Source organism: Alnus glutinosa, chromosome 3, assembly GCF_958979055.1.
Source record: "Alnus glutinosa chromosome 3, dhAlnGlut1.1, whole genome shotgun sequence".
NCBI classification, from domain to species: domain Eukaryota; kingdom Viridiplantae; phylum Streptophyta; class Magnoliopsida; order Fagales; family Betulaceae; genus Alnus; species Alnus glutinosa.
The window spans coordinates 27,178,956-27,204,142 of NC_084888.1; the positions used below are offsets into that span (position 1 = coordinate 27,178,956).

General features: G+C 37.7%; 1 protein-coding gene across 1 annotated transcript; it reads left to right on the plus strand.

Annotated features, from left to right (window-relative positions):
- Positions 1–5,295: 5,295 nt before the first annotated feature.
- On the plus strand, positions 5,296–24,681 carry LOC133865027 (uncharacterized). Its single transcript, XM_062301492.1, has 11 exons — positions 5,296–5,774; positions 6,703–6,771; positions 7,886–7,978; positions 8,761–8,882; positions 12,528–12,723; positions 13,871–14,046; positions 14,519–14,648; positions 16,508–16,668; positions 17,509–17,600; positions 17,726–17,819; positions 24,378–24,681. Exons 1-11 carry the CDS (start codon positions 5,478–5,480, stop codon positions 24,421–24,423), a joined length of 1,476 nt encoding a protein of 491 aa, XP_062157476.1. The 5' UTR covers positions 5,296–5,477; the 3' UTR covers positions 24,424–24,681.
- Positions 24,682–25,187: the final 506 nt, after the last annotated feature.

The window sequence follows — 25,187 nt, forward strand, 5'->3', positions numbered from 1 at the left end:
GTTCATTCATCAATCACAGGAGGCCGGGCTTCTTCGAAAAGCCTAGAAAATTCAACTTTTTATTTCGTCTACTATTCATTTAACCGTTACACATTTTATTTTACTATTTAGTAGTCATTGGAATTTTTTTTTTTTTTTTTATTTTTTTGTTTTAAACAAATACTTATTTAAGGGCTACTACAGCTTGTCCTGTCCGTATAGTGCTACTACTGCCGCTACTCAATTCATTTGCAGGTAAAATAATAATGAAGCAACACACTAAAACAAAACAGGCTTTCTGAATTCAAATGTATATGAATATATAACTGAAAGTGAAAGTTGTATTAGGTTAACTGGTTTTTTGTTTATGAACTTATCTTTATAACTTTACTAATCTTTTCCCTTTGGGCTGTGTCAAACTTAAAACCATGTTCCACCTGAGGGTGTTGAACGTCCTCTCCTGTTCAACCTAAGGGTGTCAAGCATACCACCACACTCAACATAAGACTGACGAGCGTACGATCCCCCTCGTCCTAGGGTTATCAAGCGTACAACTCCGTTTAACCTAGGACTTGTTGAGCTTATGACCTTCCTCAACCTAGGATTGTGGAGCATATGACCCTGCTCAGCTTGGGGTTGTCAAGCGTACTACCCCGCCTGACCTAGAGCTATCAAGCGTACGACCCCGCTCAACCTAAGGCCTTGGGATTTACTTGTATTGAAAATTCTTGTACTTTTTGTAGCTCATAATACATACTGCTCTTGAAATTGTTCTTAGAAACTTATTTCAAATATTGAAAATTTGCTCGTAAAACTCTTATTGAAAATATTTTCAAATACATTTCCAATAATCGTGAAACTATATTACAAATAAGTTATCATGCGAAACTATGTAAAACGTGGACTTAAACCACAGGTGAAATATTGCATGCTTTTCTAGTATTTGCATATACATGTTAAAACGCTTTGCATGTAAAATAAGTTTCTAGCTTTTGAGTGGGGATTCACTTATAACTTGTGCTTAGAAGGCCTCACGTTAACCTCTGACTTGTGTCACTAGATTATCTGCAAGTTATTGCACTATTAGTTAGGGTTTTTAGCTCATTTAAAACCCTAGACCTTTACTTAGAACCCTAAACCCTAAACAAAACCTTATTTTTCAACTCTAAGCAGTCCCATTCAAATAGGGTTCAACGGGCACTGTTCGAATGAGAACCTACTGAAATTAAATTTTCTACATAAAACTTCAAACTGAATCTCACCAATATCAAACTCTTCCTCCATATCACACAATAACAGAAACGGGCCATAATTTCACATTTCTCTCATCTTTCACCAAACCCCAAAACCTCGACAATAACCACGACTTTACACACTTCATTAACACAACGCTACTCAAGTTAAAAAAAATTAAAAAAAAAAAAAATCCAAACCATAAAATAACAACCCTGTCAAAATATGAACTCTAATATCATAACCCTTAGCCTTTACTTCATCAAAATTCAACAACTCAATCAGATAACTCCTCAATATCAACAATTAATCAACAAAACTAGGGGTGTAAACTCGGAGCCGGTTCTCGGCTAAAATCGGGAACAGGCTTCAGAGTCTCCTGTTATTGAAAATTAATAACCGGCTCTAGTAACTGGATACTGAAAAAAAAAAAAAAAAAAAAAAACGAGAATTTCTAAGCAACCAAACGAAACCAGAAAGAAAAAATACAATCAGATCGAATCAAACAACACAGTATATGGAAGAAAGAATGAACAAAATGAAAGGAAGGAATACAGATCGAGAATCAAATGTTACAGCCACACCCAAGAACAAAATTAACCAAAACTAGCTCCACAGAAGACATTCAAATCCATCTAGACAATATATCTCATGTGCTTGAATCTGACAAACCGAACAAGAAGCAGAAGGTAGATAAAAAAAACCTAACCAACAGAAACAAACACAACCCATTTATTTATTTTCTTTCTAAAAAACACAATCCATCTGGATTAACCATTCAGAGATAGAAGAAACAGAGTGTGGAGACGAGAACGACAGCTTCTACCACAGAGAGCATCTTGAAGACGACCCCTTTTATGACGATCGTCTGGAAATCCAACCGCTTCCATCTGAAAGTTGTGAACAACCTCCGTGGCCATTGCTCCTTGCTCACCGTCTTCATAGACCACAACTTCTTCCCCATTGCAAACAATATTTCCATTAGCCTTCTCACTTATACGCTTTGGATTTATGCTGTTAAAAGTGATCACGTTTGAATGAGATATACTTGTGTCCGAATGTGATACGCCAGTCAACATTGAAAGAGTGTCAATCTCACCTACTTGTACTTGTGGATTAATTTGGGTTGTTGATCTTCACCTACCACTCCTGCTCGCAATGACATGTAGAGATACTATCTCGTTTGAGCGGGACATGCACTTAGCATATTCGAACACAATTAACCCACATTTAATCTTAGTTGTCCATTCCTTCTCTCGCATGTAAGCCTTAGTAACACGTGGAGATTCCCTCTCCGTTCGAACACGACACTTCATATTTGAAATTCTCAAACTTTTAAACTTAGAATCTTAACCATTTTTTATCAGTTGTGCTTCGTCTATTTTCTCCAAAATATACATCTATTTCATTATTTTACTTATCTAATAATTCTATATTTTCTAGCGTTTAATTATGCTCGTTGTTACAATTGTAGTAATTTATAAATGCTTTCAGCTTCCTAATATGTAACTTTGGCGCCTTTCAGGTTTCAGGGCTAACAAACCTGACCTCCTCAGAGTGTGGCGTTAAAACAGAGCAAGTAATGCTATAAGGAAAACCCATGTCCTCCTCAAGTTATATCAAAATTGATGTGGCTTTTAAAATCATCATCGGATGTGCCATCACATATCTAATGGTGATTTTAAAAATCACGTCAATTTTGAGAGGACTCAAAGAAGATATGAGTCTTCCTTATAGTATTACTCCAAAAGAGCTATTGAATTTGTGACTACTTCATCCAAAGCCGGGCTTATTCATAGGGCACAACAAATTCAACTTATCATTTTATCTACCAATCATTCAACCATTACAAACACCATTGAATGAAGAAAACCACCTTCCATTTTCTCTTGTAATCCCATAAATTTTTCTTCACAATAACCAGTGTTGCAATGGGTTAAATAACTTAAATAGGACCAAATTGCCGTTAACGTTTTTGAAGTCATTTTCAAGATTTCTAGTTTAAAAAGAATAGAAAATAAGTAATTTAATAAACCATTTATTTGCTAAAATATTTCTTGATAGAACATATATATTTTGTCAAAACAAAGTTGTCAGTTGCCCTTACAGCTTAAATCTTGGCAGCAATAGGAATTCAAATAAATCTTGGACGGTGGAAGGCACAAGAATTTCATTATATTAGAATTAGGGAGGAAAAAAAATGAAAGAGAAGAATGGTATAAGATATTTGGATTTTGCTATATTTCGTAAAGTGGGTATACGAAGTTGGAGGTGTGCGATTGATTTGGTCCATATCAGCAATATTTTATTATGAGTAATGTTATTTAGTAGACTGTTATACGACTGTCACACTAACTAAGATAGCGTAATAGTGAGAATCAACCGTTGGTAATTGATTTTCATTGTCAAATCATTAAATTGTATGACAATCGTTTACTTATCTACAAAATAGTATTACTCTTTCATTATTTTGAGCACATTTTTTGGAGTATCTTTTAGAAGTGATTAGCATATCCACTAATTGTGTGTGGCAAACTTATATTGAGTCTCGTGTGGGACAATCCTCTCTTCTATCTCTCTCCTCTCACTCACCTTCCCTCTCCTTAATATTGGTATGAAGCAGCCAATGTATTCAAAAACTTAAGAGTACGTTTAGTACACAATAATAAACTTAGGAATGAGATAACTATTCTTATATTTGGTTGCACACTATAATTATTGAGAATAATTATTCTTTTAAAATGAGAAGAATAACTATTATTATAGGAATTAAATAATATTTTTCTAAAAGGTCCTCGGGTAGCTGGCCACCCATGAGATGATTTTTTTTTTTTTTTTTTGTGTTCCAAAAAAAAAGAAGGATTTTTGGGAAATAATTTTTAAAACTAAGGCATTTTGGAAAGTTTGATTTAATTACAGTGGATAAATTTTCTTGTGTTATCACCAAACCAAAGAATAAAAGTAATCATTTTATTCTAGTTTATTATATTCCTAGTAATACACATTCTTATTCCTAATAAATTACTATTTAATAACTAACATTAGTTATTCAGTAACTATGAAATAATTGTTTTGTGGTTACACACTAATTGTCATTTTAAAAGGATAATTCCCAAGAGGCACCTTATATACTACACTTATATTTCGCTAGGTTAATGTGGTAGTGCTCATCAACTATTGATTTTTTTATTATTATTATTTTTTATTTTAACAAAGGTTGATCTAAAGGCTGATGTACACTGTCATATTAGCCCACCAAGTACAATAGATGTTGAATGATGATGTAGTGTATAGCATTACTCAATTCCTAATCATCAAGAAAATAATTTTTGTGAAGTTTAGGTATCTCCAACAGAAGTAGCCAAAATAGCTACTAAAAAAGTATAAAGTTCTATTTTAGCTATTTATTTTCCTATACACACTCTAACAAATCCTCTATTCTACTATTTATTTTCTTTAAATATTATTTTGTGTGAGGGAGAGTGTAAAAGAAAGAGGGAGAGAGTGAAGAGAGTGAGAGAGAGAGAGAGAGAGTATGAAAGAAAGAAAAAAAGAGTGAAAAAAAAAAAAAAAAAAACTTTTGTAGTGTGAATAGTCAATAAACAGAAGAATCTATTTATTGTTAACATTATAAAAAAAAATGTTAAAATAGTTATTTTGCTCGATACAAAATATCTCGTAACAGTCAAATTTAACTATTACGAATCATTTGTTTTTTTAAACAAAATCATTTGTCTATTCTACAATAGATGCTTTAAGAGGAAATAGCATTTTGCATATGACCTTATTACAAAATTTTGTTAAGAGGACCTAGCTCTTTTACTTGTACCAAATTAAGGTTGTTTTAAACTTTTAGGAGGGGGTGTTCGTATGTTCGGTTCCTTTTCACCGACCAATTTTCCAGTTTTCGGGTATTTTTTTTTGGCAAGTACTTTGACCTAAAATATTCATAAAAAAAAAAAAAAAAACTTGGAGTTGGACCTAAAAATAAAATATACGAAAAAGAAGAAAGGCAATTGAAGTCTGAACGTGACACCACACATCTTTTTGGTTCCTACACTTTCCAAACCCCACCATCCTCCCATTTCATCCATAAAAGCCAAAACTTTTTCCATTCTTCCCTAACCATTCCCATCCCTCTTCCGGACCGTAATTCCGGCGAAAGACATGAACGAAACAGTAAACCGCCTCCTCTTCTTCTTCTTTTTCTCTTAGGAATTTTATCGAACACTTTCTTACGTTCCCACAACCACACACACACTGCAATGGCCACCACGTCTCTCTCACTCCTCCAACCTTCTCTCTTCCCACCCTCTTCTGCTGCTGCTGCTTCTTCTTCTTCTTCTTTTTTCGGTTGGACACATCTCCGGGCCCACCAGAACTTCATCTCTCTTTCTTGTTCTTCTTCTTCTTCTTTTTATGGGAAATTCAATACAAGGGTCTCTGCGGGGCGCTTTAGAACAGTGGTTAATGCTTCTGGGGACTACTATGCCACTCTTGGGGTTCCCAAGTCTGCCAATAGCAAGGAAATCAAGGCAGCTTATCGAAAATTAGCTCGCCAGGTACTGAATTTTACTTGGGTTTTTTTTTTTTTTTTTTTTTTAAAAAAAAAAAAAAAAAAAAATTCTTGAACTTTGTCTCAGCAGCCTAACAGAAGGATAACTAAATGGCTTTCCTGTTTTTGTTACGTGCTTCGTTTACTGGAAGCTTTAGTGGGTATTTAAGAATTTCTGTAAGTTGGAAAACTCTCTTAAAAGATAATGTCAGATTGATTTTGGAGTAATTGAAGATCTTCTGTTTTGGATAGGAAATTTGGCTTTGATATTTACTTTGTGCCTGATCATTAATTTGATGTGCCTTAGCGTTGTTGCTGATCACTAGGTTCTGGAGGAGCTTTTGTGTTTATCAATCTGTCTCTAAGTGCCGCTTTGTGTGTTTCTGCTATTATGTTGTTGTCTAAAATCTGATTTGTGGTCACCAACTTACTAAATTATTTGGTTTGGGTTGGTTATTCTGCTAGAAAGATCAGTTAAGTTTTAATTAATTCTTTTCAATTTATTGAAATTTAAAAAATTATAATTTTGCAATTGCTTTTTCAATATTAAACGCATTTTTTGGTTTTGCCAATCGCTTCTAAATGGGGTCATGTCTTCATCAGACAGTCCTGTGCTCATATGTACAGACCCATTGCCAGCTATATCCTTGGTAACTAAATTAATGTGTGCCATGCCAGTATTTCAAGCAAAAAGGTGAGTGCCTCTGTGATATGTGCTTTTGACTGATCTAAGTAGCAAAATGCTAGCTATGATACTAAAATTTTCAACAAAGCAGATATGTGCTCCTCTTTTTATTCTTGTCAATTAGATTTATATATTTACTGTCGATTTAATTGATTTTCTAATAATTTGGTTGCTAATGATGAGCACTAGAAGTATAAATATTGTAGCTTTCCTTTCAACCCTAACTTTTATTTTTTATTCTTACCTCCAGTACCACCCTGATGTTAACAAGCAACCTGGAGCTACGGAAAAGTTTAAAGAGATTAGTGCTGCATATGAGGTCTGGATCAGAATAAAAATTTGACAGTTTTTTTATCTGTCTTCCACTTTTTTCTTGACCTCTTCTTTTGTAAAACAATATGTTTGCTGCATCTTTAAAGCAAGTGATGAACTTTGTGGTTCCAGTTTAGGTGATTTCGTCCATCCATTTATGTGAATGAATACAGGTTTAATCATTAATAAAAATTTTATGGACCATGCTTCATTACTTTGTTACTTTATATTTCTATTAGAACATTTAAGAAGATGCTAGTTACCCTCGTTGTCTACATATAATACTTGTTTGTTTCCCCTTTCTCTTTCCTATTTAGTGGAATCATTGGAAAATCTTTAGTTAGGCTTTGGTGACATATGCTGTATAACCCTGTAAGCTTTTCCTGGACTCATTTGGAGCAAGAGATCAATCCAGCAAGTGTCTGCCTATGCGCTTGTCGCATAAGGATAATATGGGTATTATTCTGTTTGTTCCCCGTCTCCCCTTTATTTTTGAAAAATTGTTGACTTTGAAGATTGAATACAAACGAAGATTTGTGAATGGGATATAATTGGGGAAAGTGCACAGCAAGGAGCTTGCAGTTCCTAGTTTCTTAGCTTTAATTAAAAATCTAAAGTGCGATTACTTCCTTAAATGTGGTTCCAAATGAAAGCAATTTTTTTTTTTTTTTCAAGTTTTGGGTGTTCAGCATTCTATCCTGTTTTATTTATGGGCGTAGATTTCAATGGTTTGAACTCAAGTATTATGCTTTCATGTGTAGATATGCGCAATAAAAGGTCATAAAAATTATTAAAACATCAAAATATGCTTCACAGAACAGTTTCTTTATTTCCTCAACTATGGCCTTACCTCTATCCATAATCTTACTAGTAATGTATCCAATGCATATTTCTGGCATTGTCTTCTTTTCGATGTTTTAATTCTGAAGCATCACCATCAGTTTTTTTTTTTTGGTTTTGTGACTACTATTATTCATGTTTTATGTACTTGTTAAAACAATGTTTACTTTTTTTCCCCAACATTGATGCATTCAACTTGCAACTGAAGCAAATTATCTCATCCACAATTTGAAATATATTTATGATATTGTCTTTTGAATTCTGAAGTACAACACTGTCAGGTGCTATCAGATGATAAAAAGAGGGCTTTGTATGATCAATATGGTGAAGCTGGAGTTAAGAGTACAGTAGGTGGACCGTCTAATGCTTACACGGTACTTGATACAATTGTACTTCTCTTTTCTAATTTTATCTTGCAAATAGTAACTTTGGAAGGTGGCATACACTTGAAGCATTGGCAAGTAAGCATGTCATTGACATCATTGGGTGACATGCAGTATGCATTTGTCAGATTTATTATGGGGCAGGCAGCATGGCTTCCATTTGGTCATTTTCCATTCAGAATCTCAGGTTAATTTGAGAATAAATGTCAGCCAACAGATACTTTTTCATCTTCATGACCTTATGTGTCAAAGATGTGTGCTACTTTCTCTAGAACATTCGTAATGTAGCTGCATTTTTAGAGCTCTAACTATATTAGTTACTTCCAATATTTCTTCTCTCTCTCCCTCTCCTTTTCCCCTCCATTGCGGTGTTTGCTGGCACATGGATTTATACCTGAAAATTTATGCAGAATTACTGACTGCTTCCACCCCCAACTAAAAAAAAAAAGGCGATTGCTATGCTTTAGCATGTGCTGATGGCTTGAAATGTGTGCCTAATTTTGCTTTCTCATGTAATATATAGGAGATGAATCTGCTTAAGGTTTCTCTTGCTTTCTCATGCTGATGACCTAAGTTTTTAGCATGCAGAAATACTGACTGCTATTGCATACTTTCTCTTGAAAGTTTGTTTCTTTTTGTAACCTGAGAAAAACAAGTTTGAATTATTTTACCCAATTTTATGTTTTGCATACTTTACGGATGACAGTGTCAGAGTCATCTGCTTCATGGTTATGTTTATTATAGATTTAATTATTCTAATTTCCATTTTGCAGAGTAATCCTTTTGATTTATTTGAGGCTTTTTTTGGGCCGAGTATGGGTGGATTCTCTGGTATGGACCCAGCTGGATTCAGAACAAGCCGTCGTAGTACTGTTACTAAAGGTGAAGATATACGGTGAGTGAAAATTAAAAGATACAAGTTGGTCTCTGACTCCCACCATTTCTTACATGCAACAATAAGGTTAAGTAGTAGCTTGAGAAATAATGCAAAACTGTTGTTTGTTCCATCTCATGTAGCCTATCTATTTCAGGTCTCAAACTTTTTTTTTTTTTTTTTTTTAATATATATATATATATATGTTGTAATCTCCTCAAGTCACCAACTTGAAAAAATAACTAATTTATTGACTATTTCATTTGCCAATGAACTAGGTATCATACAATTGGTTGCATTTAACGCTCTTTCTCTAGATAATGTGACATAGCATGCAACTTACTACTGATTGGAAGTCTTCGTTTTAACCCAGCCTCTATTATGCTCACTAGTTTTGTGGTGTAGAGAGAACAACCTCCCAGCCCGAGGGGGGTTCTTACAAAGTCAAGACACATTCAGTCTGGAAATTTTGTGGAATAAAATGTCCAGAATTCTTTCTAGCTCATTCTTTTTTAATCACAACTACTCAACTTTATGGTTCAGGTCAGGCAGATCCTTTCACCCTACGCTTCTTAGCATGCCCCAACATAATGTAGCATTTTATTTTTAGGTGGCTATCTAAATGGAAATTTTGTCCAAAATTGACTGTCAAATTTACATTTTCTTGCCATCGAACAGAAATAAAAAGGGAAATGGAAAAAAAAAAAATTGAGAGAGAAGGAAATTTAAGAAAAGAAGGTGTTTGGCCTCTAACCACTCTTTTCTTTTTATTGCTAAGTTACACATGCACCCAGTAGGTTCTGAACCTATGACCTCATTTTCCATCTTGTTATTACAAGGTGGGCAGTATCATTTGAACTTGAACTCGTGGGTACCTCCAAGTGCTGCCGTTGTGCAAGGCAACGCAATGCCACCCATCATTCATTGCGGTCCAACTATTGCCGCCCTTAATCATCAAGCAACACATGGCCACCAATTCTAAATAAATGTAGCTCAAATTGACTGTTTTGTCATGATAGAACGCACAAAGAAGAACTCACACCATAGGGTCACATTTTGTCATATTTCTAAACACATGGAAAGCATAAATTGTAATGGAAGTTTTCCCAGGTTTGTATGGCATAGCTTGCGACAAGAACTCGCTCGTTGCAGCTCATTTGATTCTGGAGAATGGATCTTTTCAGTGGGATGTTAGGTTCATTCAAGCGGCCCATGATTGGGAGGTGGACGTCTTGGCTTCCTTCTTCACCTTATTGTATTCTATCAGATTAGATCGTGATGGGGAAGACAAGCTTTGGTGGTCTCCTTCTCGCAAAGGGAAGTTTGATGTTAGATCTTTCTATAAGATTCTTGCTTACAAGGAGACAACTCATTTCCCCTGGAAAAGTATTTGGCGGACCAAGGTTCCTTTAAAAGTGGCCTTTTTCGCTTGGGCGGCAGCTCTAGGGAAGATCCTTACTTTGGACAATTTCAGAAAGGGGTAAGTCATTGTGATTGATAGATGTAGTACGTGTAAAAAGAATGGGGAGTCTGTGGATCATCTACTTCTTCATTGTGAGGTCGCTTGCGTTCTTTGGAATGCCATTTTTAGTCGCTTTAGTCCGTCTTGGGTTATGCCTCATTGGGTGGTAGATCTATTCGCTTGTTGGTTGACGGGTGGTCGCTCTTGGAGTGCAGTTGTGTGGAAGATGGTTCCTTGCTGCGTCTTATGGTGTTTGTGGAGGGAGCGCAACAATAGATAGTTCGAGGACAAAGAAAGAACTATTGAGGAGCTCATTTCTTTTTTCTTTTATTCTTTGTACTCTTGGACGGCTACATTTCTTGCCCCTATAGTGATTAGTTATTATGATTTTCTTGTATTGTTTTCCTCTTCTTCTTAGTTGTCGTTCTTGTATACTCCTTGTGTACTTGATCGCACTTTGCGCTTTTAATAAAATTCTCTTACTCATAAAAAAAATAAAGAAATCGTAATGGTAAGTCCTAGTATTAAAAGATTTTCAGAAGTCCTAAATTTGATAATCTTGGTCCTAGTATTTAAAGATTTACAGAAGTCCTAAATTTGATAATTTTGGACCAAAGAAATCCACAAATGATTTTTTTTTTTTTTTTTTTTTCATTCAGGAAGATTAGTTATGAGCGATTTGGCTTTTAATAAAACAGAGTACTCAAAATTGGGGTCGAAATTTGTGGTGGGATGAAAGGGTCCTTGAGGATCAAAGATCTAGAGATAGAGAGCTTTTCTGATGATGAGTTGGCTGTTTTCTTTACACAAGATGGGGTGGGTTAATCTCTAGTAACACTACCTACTATTATTATCATTATTTGTATTGTTGTTGATATCAACAGGAAAGAAGATGCTGTTGTAAAGACATCAATACGTGTGTCTATAAATGTTCGTAGTTACTACCAGATTTGTGGATTTAAAGCTTTGTATTTTAAGCAACTAATGTTATATATTTTGCACAAGACTCAAAGTCATACAGCTTACCCTATCATGGGACTTACTTCCTGGCATCATTGACAAGTATGTTGTGGGAGTTAAGTTATATTTGTGAAAAGGGGGTAGATCCTCCTTTGCCTACTTTGTTTGGGTTGGAGTTGGGCAGTGTTGGGAGGAGAAGTGAGTTTGTGTTTGATTTGGATCCTTGCCGGGTTTAGGATCTTTTCAATAGGGAGGAAGCCTCTTTGTGTACCCCCTTATGCTCCTATTCCTCTGCTGCGGGGAAATCTGGTCGTCTCAGGTCGAAGTATTAAGATTGGTTTATGCAAATTGCAAAGGAAATTAATCTGTTGTGGGGGTCTCGTGCGCAGGCTATGAAGAGTAGTTTATGGTAATTTTGATAGTTATTGAAGCGGGTCGTCGTCATATGGTGTTGGTTTTCACTTCTAAACTTGGCAGCAAAGGCAATAGGGACTTAAAGAGGTTGGAATGCTCTATAAATTATGATTCTAAAGTTGAGACTTCTAGTCGTGCTAGTGGAAAGGAGGAGGGGTTATTTAGTTTTTAATGAAGCCTAAAATCTTATCGTGGAATGTGAGAAGGCTGAATGAGAGGGATAAATGCCTTGGGCTGAATGTAGTGCCCAAGTACCATTAAATAAACAGTGTTGATACAAGATGTACATCATATAAGAGCATTTCTTACAGCTTATATCTGTAAGAAATAATAATTGGGGGGCGGCGGCGATTGGGTATGGTCGTGCTAAAGAAGCTTAGCGATTAGCTCCTTTGTGCTTATTGTAGTGTATTTGGCGGTAGCGGAATGCGCGGCTCTTTGAAGATGTAGAGACATTTATGGTGGAGCTACGGAAGCGGTTGCTCAATATGTTATATATTTGGATAGCTTCCCATCATAGCATGAATGTTTTTACTTATATAAATTTTTTAAAATTATTCTCTATTCGTCCTTTTTAGGGGCTCTCTTGTATATTTCCCGTGTATAAGGGTTGCACCTCTTTGCGCTTATTTTGAATAAATTGCAATTACTTATAAAAAAAAAAGCTTATATCTGTAATATTCCCCCACTAATTTGTGGCTAACTGTCTTGTCTGTCTTGCAAATGTATACTATATTCTCCTGTTCAATGGTTGTAATGTCACAATATGAATGTACTCATAATTGTTTATTGAAGACTTCAAGTTGACCTATGGTTGATATGTGTTTCAGTTATGACATCACCTTAGAATTCTCTGAGGCTATTTTTGGTGCGGAAAAAGATTTTGAGCTTTCCCATCTGGAAACATGTGAAGTTTGCGCTGGTACTGGAGCAAAGATAGGCTCCAAAATGAGGATATGCTCAACTTGTGGTGGAAGGGGTCAAGTTATGAGAACTGAGCAAACACCTTTTGGCATGTTTTCTCAGGTATCTTAGCACTGTTCTTCCTGACTTTGGGTTTGTTATTGCTTCCTTTTTTCTACAGTGAAAAATTTGTAAAGCATCCATTAGTTCAGATTATAAATTAAATTTTGGTGGCTAGGTAGATGAGATGATCAGGTGGCATTGCACTTGGATTAAGATTTTTTTTCCCTCTCTCTATGGATCAAGAGGTGGTCTATACTGCTGTTGTCCTTTTGTTTTTATCTGATGTCCCAGTGTCCAGTTGTTGTAAACCAAGTATGAATCATATGTTTGGTTTGAAAACATTCTATATGATGTTTTTTGGAGGAAGTTTCTTTGGAGAAGCATTTGCTGTGTGGGGTTCCTATTAAATGCTTCTCTCTTTCTCTGGGCTGCTGCTTTGAGCTGATTTTTTTACTCCAATAATTTAGTGAACTATAGAGACTAGAAAGTTTGTTATTAGATGGTGCTACAAGTGCAAAAAGGATTAGAGAGGTGTTGGTCATCTATTTACCATAATGCTCGAGTTCTCAGGCTCTTGGCAGTGCTTGTTCACTCACATTGTTATTAATTGGATGATGCTGAGTTATGTGGTAGACTTGCCAGCTTGTTAGGATAGGAATATTGGTGGAATAAAAGCGTTTAGCTGTGAAAAGTAATTCTTCCTTGTTTAATGTGGAGAATTTGGTTGGAGAGAAACACTGGGGCGTTTGAGGGCAAGAAGAGTATTTAAGTGACTGGAAAGATGAACTCCTTAGGGCCTTAGTTTCCTGGTTTTGACATAATTGTAAGGTCTTTCTTGGTTTGAATGATTCTCTGAACTTCTCGGTTGGATGTCTTTTCCATACAGTTTCTCATGCTTTTTTGTTTCTTCACCTGTCTTATTTCTCTACTGGGTTGCACCCCGTTTTTGTGTATTCTTTGACTATTATTAATTATCATTATTTTTTTAAAAGAACTGGCTCTTTTTTAGGTTCTCGAAACAAGCATACATTGGTAATACTGAAGTTTATGAAAGCTAATTTCATTCAAAAGACAAAGATGGGGTGGATAGTTGGGTTGATATTCCATCTCTTGTGTGTTCTGCATATATTATATCTTGTGCACAGCTCACAATTCAAGACTTACCTTTTCTTCTACACAAACTTACTTATCTCTCTATTAATATTAGGTTTCTGTATGTCCAACTTGTGGTGGGAATGGTGAAGTTGTATCTGAATACTGTCGGAAATGTTCTGGTGAAGGACGTATACGTGTTAGGAAAAATATCAAAGTTAAAGTTCCTCCTGGAGTTAGTGCAGGCAGTATTCTTAGAGTTGCTGGAGAGGGTGATGCTGGACCGAGAGGGTATGTAGTTGAATTTCGATAGTAGAATTCGTAACCCTCATTTGGTAAATCATTGAAAAGATCAACAAGTTGTTGCCTTATCACATATGCAAGGTATTTTTTTTATGAAAGGTAGATAATTGCCAATTATAAGTGTAGCGAATTATATGTAATATAAAGTATGACTTCATGTTCCCATCGGGCATTAAAGTGCCCTGCTTTTGTTGCTTATATTAAGATTTTACATTGGGATCTATCGATCTTTGTTTCTTTTCTTAGTGGTATGTGAAGAACCCTGGCAGCCTCGAGTTGCATCTTTCTCTTGTCTACCCTCTTTTCCTCCTGAAGAAATCTGATGTGTACATTTATTTCTCCTCAGACATATTTAGTGCTTTATTTTGAGAGTTCATATTTTAAGTTTTATCCATACATATGATTTTCTAGAATACTGTACAGGGTACATTCTCGGTAATTGATCTTGTTGTTTCATCAGGGGCCCTCCTGGAGATCTTTTTGTATATCTTGATGTTGAAGTGATACCGGGAATTCAAAGAGATGGCATAAATCTCTCATCAAATGTATCTATCAGTTATCTAGATGCCATATTGGGGGCTGTTGTTAAGGTAAATTATGGCGAGCCCAAAATCTTGCTCTTATTTTTAGAAGTCATATGTGCACAAGGGAGGTAGTCTAAGCTTGTGTTTAAAACATCAGCTGAAGTTACAATGAAGGTCCAAGTCAACCAGAATCTTTTTGTGCAACATTACATGTGAACTGGGGTAGGATCTAGCATCTTTTGTCCGCCTGACTGATCCAGTGATCCTCTATCAACTTGACCGAATTGTCTAGGGATGATTTAAATGAGCTTATTAGGAGAATAATGTGGTGGACAATATTGGAACAGAAAGTAGTGCATTAACCTGTCTCGCTAATGCTTAACATGTTCTAAATCTTGTGAGCTAATAATGGGAGAGTCCCAAGTAAAATGTAGATTCTGCCCTGTAATGCTTAATGTGAGCCAATAATACTTAAAAATCCTGTTATTGTCCTGCCCAGTAAAATTTAGATTCTGATAACAGAATATGAGGTAAAGGTAGATTTCTAGCTTGGTAACTATAATGCCCAAGTATGTTTTAAGATGTCAGTGGCTCTGTTAAACTATTAATAAGCTTAATTGTTGAGCACAAAAAAAGATTAGTGACACAAAGCCGTTCCAATAAACTCTTCACTCTGCTCTTAATTTTGAATGGATAGATTTGTCAACAGTGACTCGGTGTTAAACTATTGATAAGCTTACTCGTTAAGCTCAAAAAGGATTGGTGACACATAGGCCTTCCACTCTGCTCTTGACTTTTGAATCAATACATATGTCCACTTACGTGATCATGATAATAGATCCTAAGCTACCTTTTTATCATTGAATCAAAACCTAGCAAGAAGAATGTTTATCAAGAATCGGAAAGGGGAAAGAAAAAAAAGACTGCTTATTTAGAACCAAAAGGAATTTTCTCCAAATTTTGCATATCTGAGACTTTTGCTGCCAACGTTTTTCTTGATTAGCTTTTTGGATATTTATTATTGCACAGCCTTTCTCCATTGCTTTATGGGCCTTGCATTTTAAATTAATAAAACTTTCTGACATAAGTATTTCAAATATTGGATCCATTTTTCTCTTCTTTCTTCATCCAATGATATAACTGAATCTTGGTCAACCTAAGAATGTTTTTTGTAACTCTCTTGATGGTTGTTGGATGTATTGAACTTTCTCAGAAAAATCCTCACGATCTTATACTATCATTTTCTATTGTTGAACAATGTTTTATGACATTAATGCCTTGTGAATGTAGCTGCTGAACCTTTCTAATGGTGTAAGATGGTAGGCAACTAAATTTGTTGTGAATTAAGCAACACTTTTATCATGTCCAGCCAGATTCCACAGCAGATTGGCTAATACTGGTATTCAGCATGAATGATACACTTTAATCTGATTTAACTTACTATTTTCCAACCAACCTTGTAAGAATCCTTCAGCTTCAATTTCAGTCCAGGAGTGCAGTTCAACTGAGCTCAAATATGGGTAGGTCCGGATAAGACCGATGAATCTGGAACATGATTCGTCCTTTATATATGTAGCCTGGACAGGACATCATGTGTATCCAATCTGAAAACTACATGTTGGTTGCATTAGCGTAAAATGATTTGCAGAATACACAAACCGTTTTAGTATCTGTAGGGCCTCCGGAGTTCTAATGAGATGTAACAGAATCTGAATTACTACTCATGTACCTTATGGTGGATATTTAGAATGCAGCCTTCATGCATCAATACCTCCGAGCCCACTGCAATTCCACATTTGTAATGATATTCTTTTGCCATTGCCTCTGTGATTTATTTCCTGCTAGGTCTTTTCTTCTTTCCTCTCAATTTCTTGTTGGTATGTTGTATCCAAACAGAAATAATTGAATTTTTAACGTCTAAGCAGGTACAGACAGTTGAAGGAATAAATGAACTACAGATTCCACCAGGCACCCAACCTGGCGACGTGCTTGTCCTGGCAAAAAAAGGTTCACCAAAACTGAACAAACCATCAATACGTGGTGACCACTTATTCACAGTTAAAGTTACTATACCAAAACGTATCAGGTACAGAGTTATTTTGTTTATTTATTCTAGTCGTCATGGTAACTATATAGCTAATACTATTACTCATTGAAAATATACATATCGCTCATACTATCGCCCTTTCTGTAGTTTGTGCATCCATCCTACAAAGTTACGGTTGGCTCTGTGGGCCCTTTTCAACTAATTGTGATTTATTTGTAGTTTTAATAAACTATTGGGCTGATACGTTGTTTTTAACTTTCAAGGTGCAATCTCTATCATTGTTATTTTAGGTTTTTCTCTTGGCCCTTGCTCTTATGGGTTTTTGGTTTTGACTGTGCTAAAATTTTCTATTGGTTTAATGTTGGTCCATGTCCAAGGATTATGTTTTTTTCTTTTTTTTTTCCCAGTTAAATGCCGATTAACTTGAAGACAGTGCTTCAAAAAATGTATATGAATGTGCTGTAACAAGGACTTTAAGGCTGCCCATGGAGAATAAAATTTCAAATTTGATACATTGTTCTGTTTTCTTTCTATTTCTTGTTTAGGCTTTCAACGTGAGCCCCATAACTTGTGGAATTCGAGCCAACCTTACTGGAAATTTTAGAATGTCATATTAAACTTTGATCCGTGTATCTTCTGGGTCCTCCAATATGTAGTTGTTGGAACCCCTCGTGGTTATGTTAGATTGCCTCCAGAGTAACTCCATGCAGATTAAGATTCATGTTTAGCTTCTCATAAACATGGTTCCTAATGCCGAGAGTAACAGAATTTGAGTTTCTCCTTGTCAGTTTTGACTCACATCTGTGATCAGTTTTTAAATCTACAAGTAATTCTCTTTTCAATCGATTTTTTATTCCACTTTTCTGCCTATATTTGCAGTACCAAGGAGCGTGAATTGCTTGAAGAACTTGCTGTGCTGAATAGCACTACTAGCAGCCGTTCACGTGTCCGTCCTAAAACTCGGCCAGCTTGTAAGTAATTCCATTTGTATTTTGTGGATTTTTTTTTTCTTCTGTTTCTGGTAATATGCTTTTAACTTTTTAAGTACTCAGTCAGTATCTGTGTTTAACTTCAATTTCACATTTTACTTCTGCAGCTAAAAGCACAGAAAACGAGGGAGATGTTGCAGAGAAAACTGAAGAATCAGCAGACCAAAATGACCTATGGAAGAAGTTACAAGAGGTTGCCGGGTAATGGTTCTTCTCTCTCTCTCTCTCTCTCTCTCTCTCTCTCTCTCTCTCTCTTTACTTAATTGAGTATTTCTTGCTATGATCCTAAACTCATGAACTTCTTCATCTGTTGCTACAAATTTCTGTGTGCAATTCTGTTTTAGGACTATGTCGGCCATGATATTTCCATGAAGTCTGGCAAGGATATTTAGGTTTGCACTGAATGGTGAAAAAATGCATTTTTAATATGAAGTTCTTTTTCTTCTTTCTATTTTTTTTTTTTTTTGTTCAAGTAATATGAAGTGCTTTTTCATTATGAAAGAAGTTTGCATCAATTATAAGCCACCGGCAAGCATGGGTTTTCAAGCTCTAAATTTGTGATGGTTACATTAGTGATTCGAGATCCACGAAAGACAACATGTTTGGTTTGGAAGATCTTCTCAGGGTTAACAGAATCAAATGATTGTAAACCCCTCTAACCTGCAAATCTTGGCGTCTTTAAAAAATATTTTTACCATGTAAATTATGTACATTCAGGTGGTTGGTCTCTTGTTATCATCTGTGAATTTTTAATTTTAGGTATCTTAGATGACATCCTTCAATTCGTGGGCCTTTTTTTTTTGGCTCACCATGACCTGATTGGTGCTTTGTGTTTCCTAGCTACGTTGCAAATTACCTCCCCATAATTTTCCGAAGTAGAGACCATTGGACACCACCGCCACTGATGTCTCATACTCAACTAAGACATGAACTGTGCGTTCTTTCAGTTTCAAACATTACCCATTAAAATAATGATCAGGGATGAACCGTTCGCACGTTGAGAGTTCGCTTCTCTCAGTGATAATAATTGGGCCCAAATCGCCAGACATACTCCTTGATATCTTTTTTTTTTTTTTTGATAAGTAAGAGAGATATCATTAAAAAGCGCAAAGCGCAATCAAGTACACAAGAAGTATACAAGAAAAGCAGCTAGGAAGAAAAAGAAAACAGAACAAGGAAATCATTAAAACTAAGAGGTAAAGGTGCGAGGAACGCCGCCACCCAAGAATACAAGGAATGAAAGAAAAAGGAAATGAGTTCCTCAATAGATCTTTCTTTGTCCTCAAACTGCCTGTCATTGCGTTCCCTCCACAAGCACCACAGAATGCAACAAGGGACCATCTTCCACGCAGCTGCACTCTGAGAACGACCACCCGTCCACCAACAAGCGAATAAATCTACCACTCGCAGAGGCATAACCCAAGACAAACTGAAGCGACTAAAAAAAGCATTCCAGAGAGCGCGTGCAACCTCGCAATGGAGAAGAAGGTGATCCACCGATTCCCCATTCGTTTTGCACATGCAACATCTATCAATCACTATGACACGCTTCTTCCTGAGGTTGTCCAAGGTGAGGATCTTCCCTTGCGTTGCCGTCCAAGCAAAGAAAGCCACTTTCAAGGGAACCTTGGTCTGCCAAATACTTTTTCAAGGAAAATGGATAGCCTCTTTGCAAACAAGAGCCTTGTAGAAAGATCTAACATCAAATTTCCCTTTGTGAGAAGGATACCACCGGAGCTGATCTTCCCCATCACAATTCACTCTAGTTGAATACAGCAAAGAGAAAAAAGAAGCCAAAACATCTACCTCCCAATCGTGGGCCGCTCGGAAGAAGCTAATATCCCACTGATAGGACCCGCTTACCACAAACAAATGGTCTGCAACATGTGCGTCCTTGTCACACGCAATGTCGTACAAAACTGGGAAAGCTTCCTTGAGAGGCACCTCACCACACCATACATCATCCCAAAAACGGACCCTAGATCCATTTCCCAGAATAAGTCTAGTATAGCTGCAAAACAACCTCCACCCCTTCCTAATATTCTTCCATAACCCCACTCCATGAGACCCAGGGGGGTCTAAAGAACACCAACCATCCCAAGTAGATCCGAATTTTGCATCCACAACAGATTTCCACCAAGCCTCTCTCTCAAAGGCATAGCGCCATAGCCACTTCCCTAACAGAGCCATATTGAAAATCCTCAAGTTTCTGATTCCCAGGCCACCACTAGAAATAGGAGAGCAGACCTTGGCCCAATTAACCAAATGAAACTTAAATTCTTCGCCTATGCCACCCCACAAGAAATCCCGTTGCAGCTTCTCAATACGATTAGTAACACTTGAAGGAATAGGGAAAAGGGATAGAAAATAAGTAGGAAGATTAGAGAGAGTGCTTTTAATAAGGGTTACTCTTCCACCCTTCGACAAATACAACCGCTTCCAGCTAGCCAACCGCCTCTCAATCTTGCCAACTACCTCATCCCAGCTAGACTTATTCTTAAAAGGAGCCCCCAACGGAAGACCAAGGTACTTTAACGGAAGAGAAGAAACACCACAGCCCAAAATGCTAGCAAGATCATCCATGTTATCCACAAGACCCACAGGAATCAAAACTGACTTATCCAAATTAATCTTCAATCCTGAAACAGCTTCAAAAGACAGTAATAACATACGAAGATAGAGAATGTGTTCAGGACTAGCCTCACAGAAAACTAAAGTATCGTCTGCAAAAAGCAAATGAGAAACATTAATCACACCATTGCTACTAGAGCCCACGGAGAACCCAGAGAGAAATCCCCTTTGAACAGTAACAGAGAACAACTTGCTGAAGGCTTCCATCACAATGACAAACAAAAGGGGCGACAGAGGATCACCCTGTCTAAGACCACGAGAGCTGCCAAAAAAACCAGTAGGGGAACCATTCACCAAAACCGAGAAGCGCACCGAAGAAATACAATGCGCTATCCAAGAACACCATCTCTCCCCGAAACCACATCTTCTCAACATATACAATAAGAAATCCCAATTAACATGATCATAAGCCTTCTCAATATCCAGTTTGCAGAGCAACCCTGGTTCACCTGATTTGATGCGACTATCCAAGCACTCATTAGCTATAAGGACAGAATCAAGAATTTGCCTTCCTTTCACAAAAGCATTTTGGGGATTCGAAATAATCTTCTCCACAACCTTTTTGAGCCTATTAGCAAGAACTTTGGCAATGATCTTGTATACACCACTAACAAGACTAATAGGCCGAAAATCTTTAAGATCCACAGCCCCGCACTTCTTCGGGATTAAGGCTAAGAAAGTGACATTAATGCTTTTAACAAACTTACTATGAGTGTGAAAGTCCTGGAAAACTCCCATAAGGTCTGTCTTGATCACCTCCCAACAGTCTTGAAAAAACGCAAGAGTGAACCCATCCGGACCTGGAGCCTTATCACGATTCATACCTTTAATCACCTCAAAGACCTCCCTTTCCTCAAAAGGAAGTTCTAAGGAATCGGCTTCACCCGCATCCAAATTGTCAAAAATCATGTTATCCATCCTAGGCCTCCTATCTTGCTGTAAAAAGGGATTTGTAAAATTGAGCAACATGATCCTTAATAACCTGCTGATCTGAAGAAATAGAGCCATTGATAGAGAGAGACTCAATGGAATTGGATCTCCTGTTCGAATTGGCTATCCGATGAAAGAATTTAGTGCATTTATCACCCTCTTTAAGCCAAAAAGCCCTAGACTTCTGTCTCCAGCTAATCTCCTCCTGTAAAATAGAGTTCTCCAAATCTCTGATAACCCCGCATTTCCTCGCCTTTTCATCAGGAGTTAAACCCCGTTGTTCCTCCAATCTTTCAAGAGCACACAATTCATCCAAATGCATTTTCTTTCGGAACTCCACATTACCAAATTCCTGATCATTCCATCTTTTGAGATCAATCTTCAAAGCCTTTAGCTTTTGAGAGAAGATGAAACTGGGCGAGCCTTGGAAGCTATAAGACTCCCACCAAAGGCGCACCCTATCCACAAACCCTTCTACCTTCAACCACATATTCTCAAACCTGAATGGTCTGGGACCCCAATGAACCCCACCACAATCGAGAAGAATAGGGAAATGATCAGAGCACAATCTAGGAAGCCTTTTCTGGAGAGAACTTGGAAACTTGACTTCCCATTCTGGAGAAACAAGAAATCTATCGAGGCGAGACCAAGAGGGAGTCTCCTGATTATTAGACCACGTAAATGGCCCTCCTGAAAGAGGTAAATCCATAAGATCCAGCTCAAAAATAAAATCCGAAAACTCCATCATAGCCGCATTAATCCGAACGTCTCTAGATCTTTCAGCAGGAAAGCGAGTGACATTGAAGTCACCCCCAATGCACCAAGGCAGCTCCCACCAAGAAGAAAGGCCAGCCAACTCATCCCAAAGAGAACTTCTAAGAAAGTCCAAATTAGGGCCGTAGACCCCAGCAAACGCCCAAGAGAAGTTGTCAGGAACACTTCTGAAAGAACAAGCAACAACGAACTCACCCACATACACATCAATCTTCTCAATGATCCTTCTATCCCACATGATCAAAATACCACCGGAGGCTCCGCGAGAAGCTAAATAACACCAATCAACAAAGTGACAACCCCATAGACTTCTCACTAGACTATTGGAAACAAAATCCAATTTAGTTTCTTGCAAGCAAATAATATCAGCCTTCCACTGCCTTAATAAGTTTCTGACTTTCAACCTCTTATAACCCTCGTTTAACCCTCTAACATTCAAAGAGAGAATTTTTGGCTTCATTAAAAACTACCAAAAGCCCTGCCTTTACACCTACCACGAGAGGTGCTTCCACTATGTGCATCATAATTAACCGAACAAGATAATCTGTTTAATTCCCTCGTACCTTTGATGCTCAAACTCGAGCTAGGACCCGCTGCCTTCTTAACATTACTATCGATTATAGCCTCAAACACAGCCGAAAGCTTACTTTCAAAGCCATCGCAAGTAATCCCCACCCGATGGCTATATGCTAGAATTGCTTTCAAAAAGCCCTCTGGGGTCTTCTCACCAGAGCACTCCTTGACCTTGTCAATAAAAGACAAAGGTACAGGCTCTTCCACTGGGAGTAAAGCCACTTCCAGCCCATTCCTTACTCCCAAGCCTGAACTGTGGGTCAGCATAGGGACAGAAGAGGTAAATCCGGAAGAGAACAGGGGGTCAGGAGGACCCGACTCAACCCACAGAGACAGCACATCATCTGAAGCCCTTAAAACATTGGCACCAACAGCCGGTTCAATGTGAGAATCCCCCGAAATAGCAATAGGCACTAACGTCCCAGTACCCAAAACCGAAGGAGCAGAAGCACTTACTGGCACCCGAATTTCCAGGGAGGAAGAAGGACCTCCGGCGACCTCTGGGAGCTTAGAAGACCAACCCATCTCCACAATCGGACCCATATCACCCTTCAAGGAATCTTCGTTGTCTTCTGGCCGAGGACCCCGTTCAGAACTCAAGGAGATCTCTGAAACTGCCGAGCTCCCGACAATCAGATCCCCCGAAACAAAACCGGGGAACTCTGAAACTTCCGGAGACTTATCTGAACCCGTTAAGTCCTTCACCGGCGGCGAGCCCTCCCCAGGACACACATCGCGCACTTTCTAGACTAAGACGTTGGGCTTTGGTTCTTTCCGAACCCACCGTAACCTTCTTTTCTTCTTCAGCTTGTTCTTTCTCTTCTGCCCATTAACGCTGGGCTTTACACCAGGCCCAAACTCAAGGAGCCCTTCACAAACCCTACTAAAGGCCTTGTCCACCTCAGCCTTCAGCTTCTCCAGGTGGCACTTCCAATTCAAAAGAGAGGAAAACGTGTTCAACTCTCCTGTCAGCTGAATTCCTGCAGAAGTAGCACCAACGGCATACTCTGTCTTGTCACGAACAGCAGGAGCCGCCCTGGCCTTCGCAAGTTCAGAACCGCACCGGTAACATTGGTCCATACCCAGAGGATTTGCTGACCCGTTCGGAGCCGGTAGCTTCTGCTCCTCTGGGCGTTCACCACAATCCTTAGCCAAGGGTCTCGCTGGTTGAGACAGCACCCTCTCCACCTCCATGCTACCGGGGCCTGAGCGCAGAACATCTGCGAAGGAGGGCGTAACATCATTGCTTAGAGCTCTAAAAGAACCAGCCATGTCATGTCCTCCAATGGCGCCTTCACCATTTCTCCTTGGCTTCTCTAGAACTGTAACAGGACGAGCCACTCCAAGCCTAGTCTGTTCTTTTAGAAAAGCACTGATCTTGTCCAAAACAGAGACAAAAGTCCTCCAACCCCTCCCGTCACGACCTTCTGGGATGTATATAATTCCTCTCCGACCACCCACGCCATATATCTACCGGCATGCTATGATCCACTGCTAAGTTTTAGGATTGCTGTCCACTCAATCGTATGCCAAAAATGTTAATGCAGTGATTAATCAGTTGATTAAGCAGATCATTATGCTAGAGAGGTAACTTGCACAGACCATTCATTGGATGCCTGTTTCTTGTTGCTGGTCCCTGCGGGCTCACAAAAGAAATATGAACACTGAAATCACCCCTTGCAAGTGGGTGCCATGTTGTTATCTATTTGCGCTTGCATTGCATTTTTTAATCTCTCTCAATTCTCATGCTTCTGTTTTCTCAATAAGTTATTGTTCTGTACATATATCCATTAATATTGTCTCCATCATTCTACTTGCATGGCATTGTCTGAAAAGTTGTGGAACATGCAGGTCTATTGCAAATGGAGCTCTAAGATGGCTGAAAGACAATCTCTAGTCTTGATAGATTTATTAGGTGTGGCCTAAACTCACTGACACTTTTTGCCTTGTGTACCAACCAATGTTGGCTCTAGATTTTTCTACCTCTCATAATAGATTAATCATTTATCTTACAGAAGCTTATCAGCACTGTACTACACAGATTGAATTGCACTCTAGTTGAAATTCTTTTATTTTTTTTACTTTGTCATTTTTTTTTTTTTTTTTTGCTATTTTGCAAATTAATAAAATTTACCTCTGCACTTATTTTGATTTGTATCCTATGAGTAGGTTAGGTAGCAAAACTAGGAAATGTAGTTGAGACTTTAAAATATATATTCAAATTCTTTTGGAGGTCATGGTCACTCTAAGCAAGACTTCTGCGCCAGTTAAGGTTAGTGTTTCTTTTGTTAGTATTACTTGTTGGAAGTGTAGATCTACAGAATGAATTACATGCGTGATGTGTTATTTCTAATCAATTATTCTAACACTCACATTAATCCTATAAATCTAAGGCTATCAAGGCAACAAGGCTTGCAACTAGAACAATCAATCGTTGGCTTAGATTCTTGCGGCGGCTAGATCCAGGGGAATCCACACTGGTGAAGAGTAAATACAAAGTGCTCAAATTAATGTGTATAGTATATCAGAACTATGCATTAATGTGTGAACGATGCAGCAGTATAGCATACATAAGAAAAGAAAGGCACTTGGGGAGTTTTAATCGATATCCATAAGAATAATACATATTAATCATTCAATAAACGAGAGAGGAGCTGATTA

What these genes read in the sequence shown, in the direction of transcription:
- LOC133865027 (XM_062301492.1), top strand. Translation starts at nt 5,478, where the DNA reads ATGGCCACCACGTCTCTCTCACTCCTCCAACCTTCTCTCTTCCCACCC. An exon ending in ATCGAAAATTAGCTCGCCAG is followed by an intron (nt 5,775 to 6,702) that starts GTACTGAATTTT and finishes TCTTACCTCCAG; the next exon opens with TACCACCCTGATGTTAACAA. An exon ending in GACCGTCTAATGCTTACACG is followed by an intron (nt 7,979 to 8,760) that starts GTACTTGATACA and finishes TCCATTTTGCAG; the next exon opens with AGTAATCCTTTTGATTTATT.